The sequence below is a fragment of the Eretmochelys imbricata genome, chromosome 20 (genome assembly GCF_965152235.1).
Source record: "Eretmochelys imbricata isolate rEreImb1 chromosome 20, rEreImb1.hap1, whole genome shotgun sequence".
Taxonomy (NCBI): domain Eukaryota; kingdom Metazoa; phylum Chordata; order Testudines; family Cheloniidae; genus Eretmochelys; species Eretmochelys imbricata.
This window is the reverse complement of record NC_135591.1, coordinates 1,136,379-1,157,183: the sequence shown is the minus strand read 5'-3', so window position 1 is coordinate 1,157,183 and position 20,805 is coordinate 1,136,379. Positions and strand designations below refer to the sequence as shown.

At 57.2% G+C, this 20,805-nt stretch overlaps 1 protein-coding gene across 1 annotated transcript; it reads right to left on the bottom strand.

The window, feature by feature from the left end:
• Window positions 1-580: 580 nt before the first annotated feature.
• NR4A1 (nuclear receptor subfamily 4 group A member 1) lies at window positions 581-15,427 on the bottom strand. Its single transcript, XM_077838458.1, has 7 exons — window positions 15,371-15,427; window positions 7,292-8,073; window positions 5,848-5,977; window positions 4,860-5,011; window positions 3,315-3,517; window positions 2,696-2,874; window positions 581-1,758 (listed from the first exon to the last, which is right to left on the bottom strand). Exons 2-7 carry the CDS (start codon window positions 8,069-8,071, stop codon window positions 1,502-1,504), a joined length of 1,701 nt encoding a protein of 566 aa, XP_077694584.1. The 5' UTR covers window positions 8,072-8,073; window positions 15,371-15,427; the 3' UTR covers window positions 581-1,501.
• Between the last annotated feature and the right edge of the window lie 5,378 nt (window positions 15,428-20,805).

Genomic DNA, 20,805 nt, shown 5'->3' with positions numbered 1-20,805 from the left:
TGCTGCCAAGAGCTCATCAGGGCCACCAGTACATCCAGCAGGAGACACTGTTCAGGCCAGGGCTGGACGTAAACCTCGGCTTGTCAGCTGCCAGAGCAGCCAGGACATCCTCCAGCCTATAAGAAGTTGTTTTAGAACACGGGCCAGATGCCACCAGTCCTGCTGTGTCCCCGAGAACAGGATCTGGGGACACTTCAGACTATCTGGGTCAGCGCCCAAGGTCCAGCCAATGTCTCATCTCCGACAGCAACCGCAGGGAAAGGGGCAGGACACCCCCAGCTGGCAGACATGCGATCCATCTGCCCCCTGCAAGGCCTCATCCCGCTCCCGAAGAGAGACCAGCTTCCACCCTGAAGCAGGAGGTTCTGTATCCCAACGTTTGGTCTCATGAATTCCGTTCGTACGGGGCCCAGTGCAAGGGGGCCGCAGCCCCAAACCAGCCAGCAGCTCTGCGCGATCCCCACTGCCAGCCGCAGCAGTACGGCACAAGTGGGAGAGAGGTACGGCTACCTGGATGTTTTTTATTTCAATATATTAAATATATATTAATCAGAAAAAAGTCACATATGGTAAATCCCGAAAAAATACACAAATATAAATGTTGATTTTTTGTTTTACGTACAAGTTTATATACAGGAAAAGTCCAAAATGGGAGAGGAAGCCCTCCCAGGCACAGAAAGCCACGTGGTTGTCAGCGGATAGAACAAAATAGGTGTCTCCCTCCCAGCGCCCCTTCTCGTCTCTCGCTGCCTCTGCAGTTCGTAGCTGTATTTACAAGGTTTAAACCCCATCTATTTACAGCTTGTCTTTTTACAAAGAGGTATCTGCAGCGGACAGGCGTGAAGCATCCCGTGTGCCACGCCCACGGCACGTGTCCATCGCTCCCTGGGCACCGCTGCAAAAGCACAAGTGAGGCAAGAAGCCGCTGGGAGGGTCTGGAAACGGCTTGGTTCCGGCAGCTGGGGATGGAGGAGCCTGCTCCTGGCACGATGCCTGCCTGGCTGCAGGATGCAGCAGGCGGGCAGGGCAGGGCAGGGCACTCAGAACAAACACACCCCTGCGCATGTCTCAGGACCAGCTCCTCCTACCCAGCGTGGTGAAGCGCCAGCCGTTGCAAGCGGTGAGTAGCGAGCCGGGGCTGGGTGGGGGGCTGTGGGCACATGGATATTGGGCGTCTGAGTGCATCACCCAAAAGGCACATTGGGGTTCTCCGCAGAGAGCTACGTCGCGATCCATGGGTGTGGTACACAACACGGGACGTGGAGGACGAGTGCGGGTCAGCCACCAGGAGGCGTGAAGGGCTCTGCCCACTTCCGACGCGTCCCCGCGATCCCAGATGGCAGTGGGGCTCGCCCCCCACCCGGTCTCTGGAAATGCTCCGTTGATCGTCCCCCCTCCCCCTCCGCGCACGGGGGAGACGTGTCCGTCAAAACTCCCCTTTCACAAAGCGAGCGAGCTCCCCACGGCAGGGGCCTCCGGGTCCGGGGGGGCTGCACCCCCCTCAGAAGGGCAACGTGTCCATAAAGATTTTGTCCACGATGGGAGGCGGCGGCACCAGGTCCTCCAGCTTCAGGTAGAAGATGCGCTGCAGGCCTTGTGTGCAGAGCGTGCGGAGCTCCGGCAGCTTGCCCAGCAGCTTGGACAGGCAGCTGGGGCGGGTCTGCTCGCTCGCGGTGGACGTCACGTGGTCCTTCAGGCAGCTGACGATTTGGTTCTGGAGATCCTCCACTCTCTTGGGGTCCTTCAGCCCGTGGCGGTCTGGAAAGGAGGGGAGGAGCGGTCACTCCCGGCCCGGGCTAGATCCCAGCGCCCGGGTGCGGCGTGCACGGCTGGGCCATGGCAAAGCAGGCTCACGCTCCTGCTGCCTTCTCCTGAACAGCCCCCCAGTCCCTGGCCTGTCTCATCCACCCTGAAGAGTGGGCAATCTCTGTGCTCTGCACCCTTTAACACAAAACCCCCCTTGAGCAGCACGGCACTCTGGGAACTGCCGTTCTCAGCGGTCCCTGGGAATTCGAGGCTATGGCAAGGCATGCTGGGAAAAGGGCAGGAGTATATACAGGCTCCAGGGCCCCAGTATGCCTTGCTGATTGAGCCGGGTTGTGGTCTGCTGGACGCCTGGTCTAAAGAGACAAGGAGATCCTGACAGAGCCTCAGCCCCCGCCTGCAGCCTCTGGGGCTGCTGGGATCCAAACAGGCCTAACTGTCCAGGCCTGCCTAGAGATTTGGGGTGCTCCCCCAGCCCGAGATCTTCCTGGGGCCTGGTTCTCAGAGGGGGGTGCTCAGCACATTCTGGAAATCAGGCCCCTCTAAGGAATCTCATACTGTGCCGAAATCAGGAGTCACTCCTGAACGTTAGTAATGGTCAGAGCGACTTCCGCCCCTGGAGGAGCAGAGTTGGGGAGCGGAGAGCTGGAGGAAGCCAGTGGCTGGAGGAAACCGGCTCACGTAGGGTTCCTGAGCCTTCTCCCACAGCACAAACCCGCTGCTCTGCGGAGACCCTGGTCACAGCTCGCAGAAGGCTCTCCGAACATTACCGCCCCCACCTGCGTGTGCAGTGCAATAACCCCCCGGCCCAATGCCACAGAGGGAGCCGGTGTCCGGGCCAGGATCAGACCCTCTGGCTCCCAGTCCAGCGGCCAGACCTGCCCATCCCTCCCCCAGCAGCCGCGCGGCAGGAAGGTGCAAACCGCCCCACCTGTGATGATGACGAGAGCCGCGAGGCAGGAGAAGGAGGGGACGTCGATGCTCGTGCGGTGCAGGCTCTGGGAGAACTCGAGGATGGAGTCGATCCACTCCCCGAAGCCCCGCACACACTGCATGCGGTGAAGCACCACCCCGTTGCAAAAGATCAGCTTGCCTTCCTCCGGCTTCGACCTGCAAGGGACAGGGCAGAGCCGCACGCGGTCAGGAGAGAACGGAGGGCAGGCCAGGGGCTCTGCTGGCAGCAGAGTGGGGTCAGAGCAGAAACCAGAGTTGTAACAGAGGGAGCACGAGCAGAACGGAGCACTGGTGATGACAGCCAGGATCCCGGCCTGGTTAGCCAGGCGCTCGGGGCCCTACGCTGCAGGTCTGACGTTCATACACTCTGGCACCACAGGACAAATGGAGCTGGGCTGTCTGAGTGGAGGGGATGACCCGAGCTACAGCTTCCTTTGAAACGCTAACAGCGGATGGTTTTGCCCAAGGTCCTGATCTCCGTGCCCTAGCCCACTGACCCAGGCTGCCACATCACCACCCTGTGTCTCATCTCGGTGTCCAGCGGCCGCCTGGCTCTGGACGGGGCTGGGTGGGTCACGAAGCAGAGCGGGAGTTACCTGTAGGCCAGCCGGAGAATAAAGAGCTCCAGGAACGCAGATTCCAGGAGCAGGTCCTGATCCTCCTTGGGGAGCTCCTGGAACCCTTGGATCTTCTCAGCCCACTTGCGGATCACGTCCATGGAGCCGGTGAGCAGGTCGTAGAACTGCTGCACATCCACACAGTCCTCCTTCTCGAACTGGTAGGAGAGGCTCTCCTGGAACTGCCGAGCACACGAGGAGGGGCAGGGTTAGCGTCCCACAGGCCGGGCCTCGGTCCACGCAGTACAAGTCCCATGAGAGTGGCCAGGGCTGTGTCTCTCAAAGCCATTGTACACCCTCCGGGTTAACGAATGAGCAGCAGAGAGACAGGAACCCGCACCCATCTGGGCCTGGGCGTTTTCTGCTGCCTAGCACCAGCAACAGGACTCCTGGGTTCTCGTTTGGGCTGCAGGAAGGAGTGTGCCTAGTGGTTAAAGGGAGGGGGGCTGGGAGTCAGGACTCCTGGGTTCTCTGCTACTGGCTTACTCTGTGACTTTGGGCAATTGGTTGCACTGCTGTGCCTTGGTTTCCCCCAAGTAAAATGGGGATAGCCCCTAACTTGCTGGGGCATTGGGTGGGTTAATTGTTTCCTGTTTCTGAAGGTCACAGAGCTCCCTGGATGAAAGGAGCTGGATTGGTCCCTGAGCCTCCAGGCCAGCCGGCATTTCGCTGCCGAGGTCAGAACCCAAAGCTCCAGCTGCTGGATACATTCAACGACAGGCTCAGAAACAAGGTTGGTGGGATTCGGTTGTGCAGACAAATCCACCTGGGTGCAGAATGCGGGGCAGAGAACCCAGGAGTCCTGACTCTCAGCCCCCTTTAGCTACTGGACAACTCAACCGCCCAAAAGAGAACCCAGGACTAGGCGCTAAATACAGCGCATGCCTGGGGGAGGCTGACTGGGTCAGGTAAGCCTGAGCGTGTGGTCAGCACACACTGCCCTGTGAGCACTGTGCACTTCCACACCTGCTTTCCTCTGAGAGCCTGAGACCTCCCAAGCCACAGGAAGCCCTGTAACGAGGCAGGGCATGGCTGGCCCCTGGGACAAGCCAGGCACAGACAGGAGCTGGCACAGCCTGGAACAGAACCTCCGAATCCTGCCTCTTGGTTCTCTGCTCCAACTCACTCCCCCTTCCTAGGGCTGGGGAATGAACCCAGGAGTCCTGCCTCTTAGCTCTGTAACCACTGGATAACACTGCCTTCCCAGAGCTGGGAAGAGAACCTCGCGTGCCCCGCACACTAGCCAGCAGACAATGCTGCCGCATTCGTACAGCACCGGAGCTTGCAGCCTTTTGTAGATGGCGAGGGCTCCAGGACCCCTTCTCTAACTGCCCGCAGGCCCTAGGGCTACGCCCCCCCAAACGCCACCGAGCACGTGGGCTGCACATGGTTCCCTTCCCAGGCAGCGGCTGCCGCGCCCAGCATCTCAGCCAGGGCTGGGGGGTGGCTGGGAGCCAGCCCTCGGGGGCCCCCTTGCTCCAGGAGCCCCAGGACCCTGAACCCCCGGTTGTGAGCAGCAGGTACCTTGGAATAGTCCAGCTTGGTGGCGCTGGGTACGGAATCGATGTGTGCCCTGACGAGCGACGTGATGAGGCTGACGGGGGAGGTGTCCTGGGCCTGCTTGGGTTTGGACGGGAGCCGACCTCTGCGCCCCTTCAGGCTGTCCGTTCGGACCACTGGGGAGAGAGAAAAGGGGGCTGGACGTTATCATCTGAGCGCGGGGCTTGGCCCTTTGCAATGGGCAGCCCGTCATGGCTCTGAGCAGCCCCCGGCCCCACAGATAAGTTGCCCCAGCACATCAAGCACTGGCTAAAGCAATGCTACCTAACTGCCGCTGGACCCAAGCGAGCAGCTTTCACAGCAAATGGGACACTGGGGTGGGGAAGGGACTCAGTGGGGTGGGGGCAGCTCCACATCCCAGCCCAGGGGAACGGCATGAACAAACAGATCCACGCACACGGCTGGGGACTGCCTGCAGGCGCACCCGGGGGCTGGGGGCAGGGCTGGGGGTCACAACATTTCGGCCCCAGAACGTTGGGCAATGTGGGGAGATTGAATGGTTCTGGGGATGTGTGCACGCACTTGGGTCCAAGTCTGGCAAGAACAGCTCCCGTGTTCCTTGCGAGATTCCAGCCACGTCCCCCCCCCAGCCCACCCTGTTCTGGATCCAGCCTGGAATCACAGCCACGGAACGGCAAGCGAGCATTTGTGAGGGATGCTACCTGGTGGGAGCTGCCAGAAAGCAGCAGCACGAGACTGGGCCTGGAGGAGTGCAGGTCAACACACCCGGGGACCAGGGAGCAGCCAGGTGTACTGGCAGCGGGAACTGGGCTGCTGCAGAGCTGGGGCGGGGATAGCAGGGAGCGGTGCCGAAAGCAGGGCTCAGCTGCCAGGAACACACGGGACTTGTTCTGGGGGCTGCTGGGCTGGTGCTCTCTGGCCTGCGCTGCCGGCGTCCCCGCCCCGGGATTTGCCAGCCTGGCAGGGGGACGCCACGTGTCGAGCTCTGTACCTTCTTTGACCATGCCCACGGCGAGGCACTTCTGGAAACGACAGAACTGGCACCGGTTCCGCCGCCTCTTGTCCACAGGGCAGTCTTTGTTGGCCAGGCAGATGTACTTGGCGTTCTTCTGCACCGTGCGCTGCAGGGAGCAGGAGAAACAAGGGAGCGCATCAGCCTCCGGCGAAGAGGGAGCACGAGATCCCGGGTGCCCAGGGCCGGGCCCGGATGGAACAAAAGCTCTTCTGTCCTCCTGGTATTTTTATAGCAGCGGCCCCGCCCCACGGCGCCCAGTTTCACATCCGAGGGGCCGTGTTCCCAGGACACGCGAGGGGGAGGGGGACACGTCGCTCTCCCGGCGGGGCGCCCGGACTGCCAGCGCACCTGCACGCTCCCATCTGCAGGCAGGGATCGGGGGAGACTCAACCGCCTGCTCTTGGGCTGAGCGGTCGCCCCCTCCGGGCCCCGATTCCCCTGTCCCGCCCCCAACCCCGGGCCTCGGCGCCACCCTCCCCACACCAGACACAGCTTCTCCCCCCTCAGAGCCGGCGCTGCCCGACACAGGCTCTGCAGCTGCTCCCCGAAGGGGCCTGGGTCTCAGCACAACCCAAGGCCTCCCTGAGGTGCCTGGCTCTGGGCCAGAGTCACTAGCTGCTTTGGAGACCCTGGGCCACGGGGCTCATCCTCCGGCCCCGCTCCCTACGCACATGGGTCCCGATTCAGCAAGCTACACCCAGGCTTCACTCCACCCCCCGCCGGCACGTGCTTAACTGGCCGAATCAAGGCCCAAGGGGAAAGGGAGGGAAACCGCCAGAACCACCAAGATCTTCCCGCGTGGCTGGTGGTTCTGGGCCCGGCCCCTGGGGCTGCGCACAGAGGCCCGTGCTCCACGTAACGGGGCCTTGGCGCTCGGCACGACACTCTGCCGCCCCCCCCCCCCGCATCCCCACGGCTCAGATGCCGTGGTGAGGAGAGGCGCCAGAGTCTTGTCTCCACTAGCTCTTGCACCCTGCCCGCAGCACCCAGGTCAGCCCCAGCTCCCGGCCACCTCCTGACCCTCTGAACTGCTGGCCTGGGGCGACAGGCTGCCCACAGGCTCTGCCCAGCCCTGGCTCACCGGCGAGTGGGTCATTGCCCACAGCTGCACACACGCCAAGCCCGGTCAGGGGCGCACCAGGGCTTGCCCCATGCAGAGTGGCCAAGGGGAGACCCACAGACTCCTTCACTCGGCACATCCATCGGGGCTCCCTCAGGGACCCTACCCACATCCCAGAATCCCCAGCGTTGGCTGCCAAGGATTCTGGGGCCCATCTGGGAGCAAGATCGGCCACACGCTGCGGGCGAAGTGGGGAGGTTCTGGGTCTGCCTGCTGGCGAGGGAGGCCGTTGGCTCTGTGGGTTCCCAGGCACTGCCCTGGGTCTCCCCCAGCCCCACGTCCCCACCCCCAGCCCCGTACCTTGAAAAAGCCCTTGCAGCCCTCGCAGGTGCGGACGCCGTAATGCTGGCAGGAGGCGTTGTCTCCGCACACAGCACAGCGCCCCTCGTTGGCACCAGGGCTGCGCGTCTTGGCTGGCGACAGGGAGCCGTCCATCAAGCCGGGGCTCTCCAGGTGCGGGGAGGTCTGGCCCAGGGACAGGCCAGAGAAGCCCACCGGGGAGCTCTGGGAGAGCGCGAAGACCTCGGCGGCCGGCGGCACCTTGAGGGGGCTCTGTGGGACCCCAGGGCTGGGAGCCGAGGGGCCGAAGAAGAAGGCTGGCTGGGAAGAACTGCTTTTTGGCTGCTCCGCCCAGGGCCTCATGCCCTCAAAGTTCTGAGTGGGCGAGTAGGGCCCGAAGGAGCTCTCCCATGCTGGGACCTGTGGGGTCTGGAAGCCTGGGGTGGACGGGGACGGGATGGAGCAGGGGCTGCCGTAATAGTCCGAGCCGCTCGAAGACATGGTCTCATCCAGCTGGCTGCTGAAGGAGCCGGGGTAGCAGCCATACACCTGGAAGTCCTCGAGTTTGAAGGAGGCGGGTTGGCTGGAGGCTGGGATCTGGTACAAGAACGTGTCGAACTCCCCACTGTAGTTATCCATGAAGGTGTTGAAGCTGGGCAGGGAGGTCGTGGCTGCGATCTCGGTGTTGACTAGGTCCATCGTGAACTTGCTGAGCTCTGGAGTCAGGAAGTCTGCCGGGTAGCGCTCACAGGGCCCTCCGCTTTGAGGCAAGGTCCCATGCTGCATTTGGATACAGGGCATCTCTGAGCAAGGGAGCAAAGGAAAAGGCAGAGGACTTAACAATGGGCTGGAATCAAACCCTCTCACCAGGCCACGGCTCCCCATTCATCGGGCAGAGCGCGTGCGTGGGGCAGCAGCTCAGATGAGCAGCATGTGCCATGTGGGAGATGGGATCTAGCCTTTCCCACGGGCTCCAGGGAAATGCCTTTGATCAGGGGGGTAGAGCAATCCATGGATAAGGCACCAGACTAGGAACCAGGAGAGCTGTCTTCTAGTTCCAGCTCAGATGCCTTGGGCCAGTGGCTCTCAACCTTTCCAGATTACTGTACCCCATCAGGAGTCTGATTTGTCTTGCGTACCCCCAATTTTCACCTCACTTAAAAACGACTTGCTTACAAACTCAGACATAAAAATACATAAGTGTCCCAGCCTCACTGTTATGGAACAATGGCTGACACTCATTTTTACCACAGAATTATAAAATAAATCAAGTGGAATATAAACACTGTACGTACATTTCAGTGTACGGTCTACAGAGCCGTACAAACAAGTCACGGTATGAAACCGTAGTTTGTCCCAACTTCGCTGGGGCTTTTTATGCAGCCTGTTGTAAAACTAGGCAAATACCTAGATGAGTTGATGTACCCCGGAAGACCTCTGCATACCCTCAAGGGTACGCGTACCCCTGGTTGAGAACCACTGCCTTGGGCAAGTTATCTCCCCTCCCACGCCTGTGTTTACCCCGTGAGGTCTTTGGGGGAGGGCCTGTCTCCCCAGCACCTACCCAGTCCTTCCTGTAATCTGCAGCATAACAGAGCGACAGGCCTAAAACCACAGGGGTGGCACTTGCTGTACAATAACTAACGTCCCTGATCTCAAGAGGAGCTGGCCGAGTCTCAGTTCAGTTCTGGGCTGGCCAGATCACAATGGGGAGAAAAATTCTATCCTCGATTGGCATGAACTGGTCCCCCTGCCCTTCCCTCTGGGGGGGCCCTAAGCCAAGGACTGGCTGGACCACAGAGGCTGAGCTCCCCTCTGCTCCCCGAAGTTGGTGCCTTGGCTGAGCACGGCATGGGGCTTGCTGCTGCATGAACTCGGGAACTGCAGGTCCCGGGGGACAGCCATATGCACTAAAACCAGGCGCTTCGGGTGAAAGCCCACGGAGGTAAATTTCACCAAGCTCAACCAAAATCCACCCGCTTGCTGATGTCAACATTGCTAGACGCATCAGCTCCAAGGTGGGGGCTTGACTCTGTCTCAGTGGTGTAAATCAGGACTAACTCCACCCATGTCAATGGCGTTGCACGAGCCCCTGGGCGGCTCTGGGAACCAAGGTGTAAGGCCAACCCCCACCTTGGCCCCAGCGACCTGACAAGTGAATGGGGACAGGAATTCACCAAAGGAAGCAGTGAGCCTGGTATGTGAGAAGGAATCAAGGACAAAGCTGTTCTGACAAGCTTGTATCTCACACCGGCCTGTCATCAGCCAGCTCCTTCGCAGCCATGGAGCAGCGTAAATTGAGGCTGTCAACACTGCACTCAGGGTGTTTGGAGCCGAGCTAAAGAACTGGCTAGTGTTGGAGACGGGTCTGAAGGCAAAGTCACATGGCGGAGCAGAGGCCTCGTGATCATCCGAGGAAAGGTCGTTCTGAGCTGGCCTCATCGGGCAGAAAGGCCATCGCCTGAAACGCTGTCCCCACAAACGGAGGGAATCGCAGAACTGCCAGCGGGCCCTGGGCTGGCCCTGCCTCGCCACCCCAGGGGCTTGGTGAGGAAGGTTTGCTGGGCCAAAATATTGGGCGCCAAACCACCTGGGTGGGACTGTCAGGTGCAGAGTTTTGATCCTAATTCAAGAGCCGAACATACAGCCCGGGCCAGACTCCTGGATCACCTGGCTCCTGGTTAGGAAGCTAAGTTCCACCCAGGCCCTATGCACCCGCTCGCCTGAGCTCTTCGGACACTCCTGCCTCCCAAACTCCATAGCGGAGCGCATCTCTGCTGCAGTCCCTCCCGCCGGCAGCCAGCAAAGGGAGTGGCCGACTTCCACCGGCACCAAACGAGGCCACTTCGGATGCCTCTCTGTGCCGTTCTGACTCGAACAGGCCAAGCAGGGCTGAGCTGGCAGCTCTGTAAAGCGTCAGGGCTGCGATCGGATGGCGGACGAGGACGCAGAGCGGTGCATCCCAGACACACAGCTCGCAGCAGATGAGCAGAGTCCTGGCACAGCACAGACAGAGCAAGAGCCAGGCCCTGCCCCAAAGGCAGACAAGAGCGACAGAGAGGGGAAGGGACTTGCGCAGGGCCACGCCGTAGGATACCCAGGCGTCCGGCACCCCAGCCCAGCAGGTCCTGTGTCTGCACTCGTTCAAGAGCCCAGCGGGCCTGGCTGTAGGTGTGTGGCCATTCTGCCCTTCCTGCCAGCTGCCCCATTGCCACACCGTGGCAAGGGCACACTCAGGAGAGTCCCTGCAAACCTATCCCCCTGATTTTCCAGGCCCATCCCAGTGCCCCCCGACTGACCTGCTCCCCTCACTGGGCAGAGTTTTGTGCCCATCTCCGGGCAGCTGAAGGAGCTGCTGGCCAGCAGAAGGACCAGCAGGCTGGCTCAGTGCATGCTGGGCTCAGGGCACAGTGCCCCACCAGGCCGGTTCCATGTTACCACCCTCTCCCTCCCAGGGTGACCAAAAGACACCTCTGTTGGCTTGGCATGCCCCCAGCCACAGCCCCTGCCCCGATCTCCTGGTCCACAGGCTTGGTTGCCCTTTCCACTCTGCACGTGGCCCTTTCACACCCACAAGCAAGCTGCCATTTCCCAGGCGGGAGGAAAGGCTGAAAATTGCTGCTGAGCACTTAGCATTTTGCATCTGGACCCATGCAGCCCCCCCCACTCCCACCTCCCCAGGAGCCATCTTGCTCTTAGTTCTCACACTGAATCTGCAGCGGGAGAGGAGGTGTTTGAGAACTGGTGGAGCAGAACTAGTAACTGACCCATGCCGCTTTGCCAGTTCGCTTTCCTTTCCGACACATGCCGGCCTCCCACTCTCAACCTGGGGAGTAGCAGGGCTGGAACAGCAGACAGGGCCATATAGAGGAGAGACGTAACCAGAGTCCCCGGTCAAGCTGAAAGCCAAGACAGAAGTAACCCTTGCAGCAAGATGATAATGTAATTCATATCGCAGACCTTTAAAGGTCATCTTCTGACTGGCCGAGAAGCAGTCCTTAATGGCCTGTAAAGGACGGCGGAATGTGGAGACATAAGAATTCCCAGCAGCGTTGACACGGTTGCACCATCAGAACAAGGTTACAACGTTCTTCTGGGGCCAGCTGCTCCTTATTCAGGCAAAACTCCCATTGGCTCTGAGAACAGACTTCAGGACCTAGCCCGGTTATTTAAAAAGATCGATCCACATACAGCTAACAGCATCAGTGGGCCACTGTCCTCAGCCACAAGTCACAAACTCATGCCCCACGTAGCTCAACAGAGACGGCTTTGCTCCCGTTTAACGACATTCTCTGCTCAGAGGCCCAGGCTGGTGTCCCCTTAGCTGCAAGGAAGGGTTGGCCTGGCAGGTCAGGCTCCGACCTAGCACTCAGGAGATCTAGGTTTATTTCCCACATCTCCCTTGGGACTCTCTGGTCCTGGTTTCCCCAGATGAAGAATTGGGATAATAATAATAATAATAAGTCTCTGCAAGGTTGATTTACAGCAGCACCAGGATCTGGCCCTGGTGTCCGAGGGCAAAGAGCCCAGCTGCCCTCTCTCTTTGGTAGAAGAGCTGTGCCAGCTAAAAGCACAGGGAATGCATGCGCGCAGGGTGCTCAAATCAGTAACAACGGACAGACGGCTGTCCTCTAGTCCTAGTGTTCTGACCAGTATTTTCCACCATTATGGATGACAGACATTATATAGACACGCTATGCACCCTGCCAGAGCGGTCACGACACTGTGAAACAGATCCATTCAGAACTCATGAGCGGCAACAGAGTGAAAACTCAGGGCACCTGTGCTCCATACAGCCAAGCTCCAGCTGCCTGAGCCATCAGCTGTTGTCAGTATAGGGCTTATGACACACAGTTGGGTCATTCTAATTCTAACCAGCAGAGGGACACCCCCACACACACACTATTTACTACAGTCTACACCTGTTCCTCACCTCCGCTCTGCCATCGCAGTAGTCACATCAACAGAAAGAATTGCATTAGCTTACTGTTGGTATAGCAACCCAACAACGCCACACACCACTGAGCCTTTATGATGTTGGGGTTTTTTTAAATGCAAATTGCTTTGAGTTTAAATCACCACCACCAAGGACAAAATAACCTCAGCCCGCCCCGACCGAGCCTCCTCACAAGGTTTGTCAATATTCTCTCCCCCCTTCATATGGTGACCAGGCAGCAAGCGTGAAAAATTGGGACGGGGGTGGGGGGCAATAGGTGCCTATGTAAGACAAAGCCCCAAATATTGGGACTGTCCCTATATAATCAGGACATCTGGTCACCCTACCCCTTCACAGCTTGTGTTTTAAAAATTTGCAAGGGAATGGTCAACAGGAACAGTTGATTTTCTGGACGATTAAAGCTTACTCAGGATTTCGCAGGCGCTGCTTGGTTATTCAAATTTATTTTTCCTCCCGCATTTTAAAATTCTCCTTAGAGAGACGGATACTTAGATTATGATGTTTTAAAGCAATACAAAAATCCCTCAGATGAGCCCCCTGCAGTCTGCCAGATCATACTTCAAAAATGACCATCCACCGTGGACATGTGCACTTGGTTGCACCGACGTACATGCGGAGCAACACGACTGAAGTCGCTCTGGATTTCCAGCAGTGTAAATGAGAGCGGAATCGGTTCCCCTCTCTCAAACTACTCTACTAGGATTCTAATCTGTAGCCTGATCCAGGGAGGTGCTGCAGATAATGGCTCCTGTTAATTTTTGATACGAGTATCTATAAGGTGCTCCTCCCTGTGGTATCCAGAAACATGCATTACCCCCTGTGATCGGATACTGTTGCACGGGTGTGACAGCACCATGTTCACAGGTCTTTAGCTAAAGCACAAGAGCGCCTCCCCTCCCCCCGGGGGGCACTAAATTGGCTTTGCCAGCCTTTCAGCGAGTTAGAAACGAACGGAGCCTGGCTGGTGAATCTGGTTGCCAGGTGTCTGAAGGCAAAGCTGCGTCTGTTGCTTGGGTCCAGAAACCGCATTCTCCCGCAGCAGCAGGATCCAGGCTCAGCAACCGTATAGAAGGGAGCAAGGTGGGGCCTTTCCTGATTCGCTCCCCTGCACCGTGCTGGTGCCAAGTTGTTTTGCATGTCAAGATTCAGAGGGATTTTATTTTTATTTAGGAAAGAAAGAAAAAAAAAAACCCCCAAACAGCTGCTCTGTTCAGAGGCTAGGCCAGCCACGCAGCAGAAAGTCCATTCAAAGTTTGCCATTCTATAGCAGCTGTGCTCACAGGTCAAAGGAGGGTCCCCATTTGCATCCAGAATCATCAACACAAAATAATATGTGCAAAACCAATTAACTGATCATTTGATTAAAGCAGGTGTTCTCAAACTTCATTGCACCATGACCCCCTTCTGACAGCAAAAATTGCTACACAACCCCAGGAGACCAAGTATCAGGGGGCAGCTGTGTTAGTCTGTATCCACAAAAACAAGGAGGTGTATGGTGGCACCTTAATGATGAACAGATTTATTCGGGCAGGAGGGGAGACGGAAGCCTGAGCTCTGCCGCCCCTGCAGAGGGGCCAGGGACAAAACAGGAGCCCCACCTTTCTTGGCAGGGGGAGGGGGCAAAGCCAAACCTGAGTGCCCCCCCCAGGGGCTGAAGCCCTTGGGCTTTGGCCCCAGGCAGCGGGGCTCAGACCGTCAGCCCTTGGCCCCAGCAAGGCTGCCAGCCCTTGGCGACCCCATTAAAATGGGGTCCCGACCTACAGTTCTGAGAACCACTGAATTAAAGTACCCTCCTGGATGCCTTGCTAAAGGCAGGGGATTTCAGAGGTGTGTGTTTATGTTGCAGTGTCAAATGACAGTAGAAGAATTAGCTGCAACTTATTACATTTAAAACAGCCTGAAAAAAGTGGGGGGGTTATCTTAACCTGGGAGCAGCAGCTTTGCTAACACACCGCTAAAAGTGAGCCCCTCAGAGACTCAGCTCCATTTCAAACCCTCTTGATTGGGCCAGGTCTGCAATCCCTTGCAGCACCCCCCTTTACACTTTAAGCACTGCATTTAAAACAGCAAAACAAGGAACTCGAGCGCCAGCCTGCCAAGGTGACTAGGGAAAGGAGGACAGAGCTCTGGACTCAGGCAAGGTGGTAATTTGCAGAGGGGCTTTAAAGAGCCGGTGGAAAGCTCCTGTTACTTTGCCATATGCCCACAGCAATCCTGCCCCACTGTCACTTCTCGCTCAGCCCTGGCACACAGCCGTCCCTCAGTGTAACACACAGTATCAAACCTGATCCGCCAACTCAAGGGCCCCCCCCACCTCCCTCCAAATAAAAGGGACACAGCTGCTTTTAAATAGCAAAGAGCCGCAGCGCGGACGCTGTCCCTGCAGCCGCCATCCCCCCAGCACAATGTCAGTCAAGACTAGAAACAGAAAACCACTGGAAACACACCCCGCTCACCTGCGAGCGCCGCCCCAACTCCCAGGTCGGGTTCCTGCAACTTTACACTCCAAAAAACCCAACAATGCCAATGCAGCCTTTAAAGGCGCCCAGTTCGATGGAAAGGAACGCCCCCTGCCCCCCCCAGCGCCTCTGGCCTCCATCCCACCTTGCACAGAAGAGAGCAACATGCCCCCCCTTTCCACCGCCTATCCAGGAACACCCGCCCCACGGCTCCCCACCTGCCAGGTGACCCCCCTCCCAGCCCAGCCCAGCCCAGCCCACGGCTCCCCACCTGCCAGGTGACCCCCCCTCCCAGCCCAGCCTGCCAGGTGACCCCCCAGCCCAGCCCACCCCACGGCTCCCCACCTGCCAGGTGACCCCCCTCCCAGCCCAGCCTGCCCGCCCCACGGCTCCCCACCTGCCAGGTGACCCCCCTCCCAGCCCAGCCTGCCCGCCCCACGGCTCCCCACCTGCCAGGTGACCCCCCTCCCAGCCCAGCCTGCCCGCCCCACGGCTCCCCACCTGCCAGGTGACCCCCCAGCCCAGCCCAGCCCAGCGGCTCCCCACCTGCCAGGTGACCCCCCAGCCCAGCCCAGCCCAGCCTGCCCGCCCCACGGCTCCCCACCTGCCAGGTGACCCCCCCTCCCCGTCCCACCTGGTGGAACCACTCCCCGGAGCGCCCCGGGGGCCGCGTAATCCACCTACCCGGCTGCAAGGGGACCTCTGCCCAGGTCCCGGGCGGCGAGCTGCGCTGGACGGGCCCGGCGGCTGGACGGGCTCGGAGCGGTACTGGGGCTCCCAGCCCTGCGCAGGGAGATCCTCTTAAGCCCTCTGTGACGCACGGCCCGGGGGCGGGGCCAGAGGAGGGGGGACCCTTTGACGCAAGGCCGGCTGCAGCCGTGGCCATACAAGGCGCGAAGGGGCGGAATTTTCCGGTCCCCGCGGGGCGGGGAGGAGGGGCGGGCTGGAATGTCTGGGCGGGTGACGCACACGGGGTTCCATTGACGCAGGCCTTAGAATTGTTTGATCTATAAATAGCCCGGCGCTGCCCCTTGCTAAAAATAGACCCCCTGGGCAGGGAGGGGGAGGGGCGCGGGGCCAGGAATAGAAAGAGCCAAAGTGGGGGCAGCCAGGAGGAATAAAAACAGAAAGGGGGGGGGGTGGAGGGGGCAGGGACTCACAGGTGGAAAGATTTCAGTGGACGGTTGTGTGGGGGGAGGGGGGGGAGGTAATTGTCAAAACAAAGGCAGCCCGAGGGCCAACTGTCACCAGGGCTGTATTTTTAAAAGCTACTTTGGGTTATGGTGACCAGACAGCAAGTGTAAAAAATTGGGACGGGGGGAGGGGTAATAGGAGCCTCTATAAGAAAAAGACCCAAAAATCGGGGCTGCCCCTATAAAATCCGGACGTCCGGTCACCCTACTTTGGGTCAGGGCTTAATGTGTAAGGAAAGAGGGGCCGGGCCCACGCCAGCGTTTTACATTCACAACTGATGCAGCCGGGCCAGAGGTGGGGGGCTCAGCCCTGGCACAAATTAAGCTCTTCTTTACGTTCAGTGCGGGGGGTCCCTGCTCGCTAAGTGCCCTACAGAAAGGCAGGGAGGCGAGGGGATTCGAGACTTGCCTTGTTTGATTGCAAAATTACTTACACACACAGTTCTAGGGCTGCCTCCAGGTATAGAAAACCGGCACTCTTTAAGAACTGCCTTCATTTTTTTTTTAACTCTTATGTGGGGTGCTTCCTATACCTTGAATGAACATTTATTGCAAATCTCACTCAATGTTTATGGTCCTGCAAACATTTCTGCAGAGGCTGAAAGTAAGCATGTGACCATTAACTTCAAAGGGATTTACTCTTTCTTAAATTTAAGCCTGTGCATTAGTGCAGGATTGGGGCCTGAACGGGTTGATCTTCACATAGCAAGTTTTTAAGCTCCCCCAGGGTTGCACACTCTCTCTCTCTCTCTCACACACACACACAGTTTTACTGCTCCCCTTCCATAAAACACACCCAGAATATTTTGCAAAACTGGGATCTCTTTACACTTACTGCCCTCCAACTTAAAAAAAAGTCACCTAGAACATTTTGCAAAACCGGGATAATTTCCAGTTTCCCGCCCCTCTGAAATGCAACTGGGATATTCTGCCAACCTGGGCTCACTTCTAGTTGCTTTTGGTTTGCTAATGCTGCCCATCACGGTACAGAGCACATTGGAGAAGCTCTCTGAAGCAGGGCCCATCTTTTCTGTTAAATGTGCGTACGCTGCCTAGCCGGAGAGCGGCCCAGTCTGGGGTCCACAGGTGCTACCCCATACAGAGTCCGTCATCAACATTGGCACTCGCTTTAGCCTGGCAGCACTGAAGTGGTGTTTTCAGTACCCGCCGCGCAGAGGGCAACTCCAGCTGCGCAGAATTCCCTGTTCCTTCTCTCTGGGAGAGGATTCTGCAGCACCGGGCTCATCGCCTGGTGTCGGAAAGCCCTGTGGAAACCCTGCGAGTTCATGCAAAGGTGGGAGGGGAACTAGGGCTGTGGGTTATGGAGGATTCTGAAAAACTAGGTCAGCTTGGAGCACGTGGCCTCCCACACCTCTCGCTTCCCAGGGTGAATGGGTGAGTCCTTCTCTCCCCTTTGAAGTCACACAGGGAACATGGCCCCGGCTCCTCTGAGAGCCCAGCCCCCGAGACACCCCAGAGCCCCTCCTCTGCCATTGCGGGGAGGAGACTCCCACCATGCCAGGATCTCGTGCAGCCGTCTTCCACAGGCTGCACACTCCCTTCTGGGCTGTCCCCAGCCCTGGTGTCTCCACCCTCCTCGGGATGTCCCCATGCCCTTTCCTCTACCCCAGCCCCTGCTTTATGGGGTAGGGAGGGCACCAGAGTCCACCCCTCCTGTGGGCTGTACCCTAGCCTTGCCTCTAGCTTGCTGGCGTGCTCCCTTCCCACAATAGGCAGACTAGGCTCCTGTGATGCTACCGGTGACGAAGGATCACTGGCCATTGCCTTCTGCTGGGTAGAATCAGAACTGCCTCCAGGTTATCATTCACCCCACACTGCAAAGGGCTAAGGGGGACTCTCCCTCATGCTGCATGTGATGGAGCTGGGCTTTCCAGAAAAGGAGGAGCCAAGTTCTTTGCAGGCTGCCACCCTGAAATGTCAAGAGGCTGGGGTGTACAGCAAAGCGAAGGCCTTGGTGAAAGGGGAACGGACCCCAGCTCCCTTTCCTGTAACTTGAGACGCACAAAGAGGAGAAAATATTAATCCAATACCATAGGGCTCTGGGAGCCTGGACATAAAAACAGCTAAGCCCCTGAGAACAAAACCGAGAGCAGGGTTTGGTTTCCTCGGCCCCAGGGGTTAAATCCAGTGACGTGCCATTGAGAGCAGAAAGCAATCACAAAATTCAACAGAAAGACAACACAGCCTGGCTCTGGGGACAGATGAGCCAGAGCAATCACCCTCACACACGTGGCCCTGGCCCAAGTCACTGTTTCAGCCACCACGGGGGAATTGTTGGGAGAACCAGAACTCTAGCTCCTGGCCTGCTTTGGGGAGTCTGGATCTGGGTTCAGATGGCCCCGCTGGCGCAGAACCAGATCTTACAGTTACAGTCTTGTGTTCGAAGAGCGCCCAATGGCTGCAGTTAGCAATGAGGCCTCTATTGTGCAAACATTGACACCCCCTTTAAATTTAGCTCCAGATCCAAACCAGCTTTGCATGCGGAGGTCAGTCTCTACAGCCCAGTCAAAAGGTGCCATTATTCACTTTAACCACAGCAGCTACATTCCCAGAGTCCCCTAGATCACAGAGGGCTGCATACTCAGCCACTAACCAGCCTGGTCCCGATGGGTGAGCCTGTGATACACCCTCCCCTCAGGGACAGGCCTTGCTTCATTTTCACAGGAGTGCTGGGGGCCCACAAGCCAAGAAATTTCAGGGGTCCAAAACCGTCTGCTCCTTTAGAGAATCCCAGCCCTCAGTCAGCTCCACACACAAACCTGTCTCTATTTATTAGAGCTGCATTTAAAAGTCAGTTTAGTTTAGTTAAACTGGTGCAAAACCCAGTGTGGATGCTCTTAATTTGATTTAAACCCATTTCATACTGGTAAACGTCAATGTAAGTTAAACCGACACAGGCCCGTTTTAAAGCAACATAAGAGCGTCCACACAGTGGTTTGCACCGGTTTAGCTACACTGGTCTGCAGCTTCAGTGTGTAGACAAGGCCAGGATGCAGAATCACTTCTAGGAGGAGGTTTTTCCAGGCATGCTTTGAGTTACCAAATGCCCTCAGATCTCACTGGCCTTGCAGAAATCACACAGCACCTTGCAGGATCAATCCCTCTATAATCTACCCCCTGGGGTCCCTCTTCTCTGCCCGACCACCTCTCACGGTGCGGCCCAGCCCCAGTTTGCTAAGGCAGCACCAGTCCAGCAGACAGAAAGGAGAATTTCACAGATTGGTAAGTTAGCTGCTGGAAAGATTTATGCATTTTCCTATTGTTAAAATATTTTTAGCCTAAGCTCTGGATTTGTTTAAATGCTCACGTTTATAAAAGCAACTGCGTAAGGAGATGCGTTTTTATTACATGTTTGTGCTAAGTTCCTGGCTGGCCTCCCAGGGCGGCTGGGCTGGGGAATGTGTCTGTGGGCTGGATCGCTGGGTGATCCTTCCAGCGGTTCCAATCCACTGGCTCAGGAGGGCCCTACGCTGGATAAATAAATCGTATTCTCGGTAAATAAGGAAAAGGCAAAATGAGGAACAGAGCGCAGGGTGGAGGGAAATGGAGAAGCCTCTAATATACAAGCTGCTAAATATACATCCAGGGTTAGAGGTTACATGGCTTTAACTGCGGGTGGAATTTAACCCTTAGCAAGTAAATAGGTCACGGCGTTTATTTCGTCTGCCGAGGAACTGTGTGTGTCCAAGCCAGATGTTTCCACTGTGCGGTGGGGCTTCCCATAGAGATACCACTCTGAGCACGGGCTACGGAGGAGAGGAAGGGTGGAGCAATGGTTAAGGCATTAACCTAGGACTCAGGAGGCTGCCGTTCGGTTCCCACTTCTGCCATAGACTCTTCGGCAAACCACTGAGTCTCTATGACGCAGGTCCCCTCCTGGAGAATGGGGGCGTAACAGAATGCAGCCACCGCTGGGGTGGATTGAGGGCAACAATTTAATACAGGAAAAATGCAACATGCAGGCAGGGATTTAAAGAGGCAGAATTTAATTAGAACAGTTGGAATTTGGCCAGGACAGCAGCAGGGTTCATTCCCAGGAATACATAAGAACAGCCAGACTGGGTCAGACCAATGGTTGATCTAGACCAGTATCCTGTGTCAGAGGGAATTAACAGAGCAATCAGCAAGTGATCCACCCCCCTGTCATCCAGTCGCAGCTTCTGGCAGTCAGAGGGTTAGGGACACTCAAAGAAGGCGGCTGTGTCCCTGACCACCTTAGCTAATAGCTGTCAATGGACCTATCCTCCAGGAACTTGATTTCCTTTCTGAACTCAGTGATACTTTTGACCTTCACAACATCCCCTGGCGATGAGTTCAACAGGCTCACTGTGCTTTATGTGAAGAAATATTTCCTCCTGTTCGTTTAAACCTGAGGAGTATTCATTTCGATGGGTGACTCCTGGTTCTTGTGGCATGCGAACAGGTAAATAATTCCCTAGTCACTTTCCCCACGTCATGCTTGATTTTATCGACCTTTATCACATCCCACCTCAGTCGTCTCTTTTCTAAGATGACCTGCCCCCATCTTCTTAACCTCGCCTCCTATGGAAGCTGTTCCAGACCCTTCTGCACTTTTCCGAATTCTATCTTTTTTGAGATGGGGCACCCAGAATCTCTAATGATTGTCTGAATAGGACTCAGGATAATTGAACTGAGCAACTCTCTTTGCCTCGCCATTCTTCAGTTTTCCCGTCCCTAAAATGGGGTCTATACTTATCCGTTTCACGGGGGAGGAGATGGGATTTGAAGACTTACTAGCTAATCATAAGAGGCTTTGCAATTCTCAGATGACAGAAATCCACCACAGAAATGCGATGTATCCAAGTATCAGGCTCCAAAGAATTGAAGCTTGGTGAGTCTGACTGTCAGGGGATGTTCCCAAGAGGATGCTTTGCTTCAGGATTT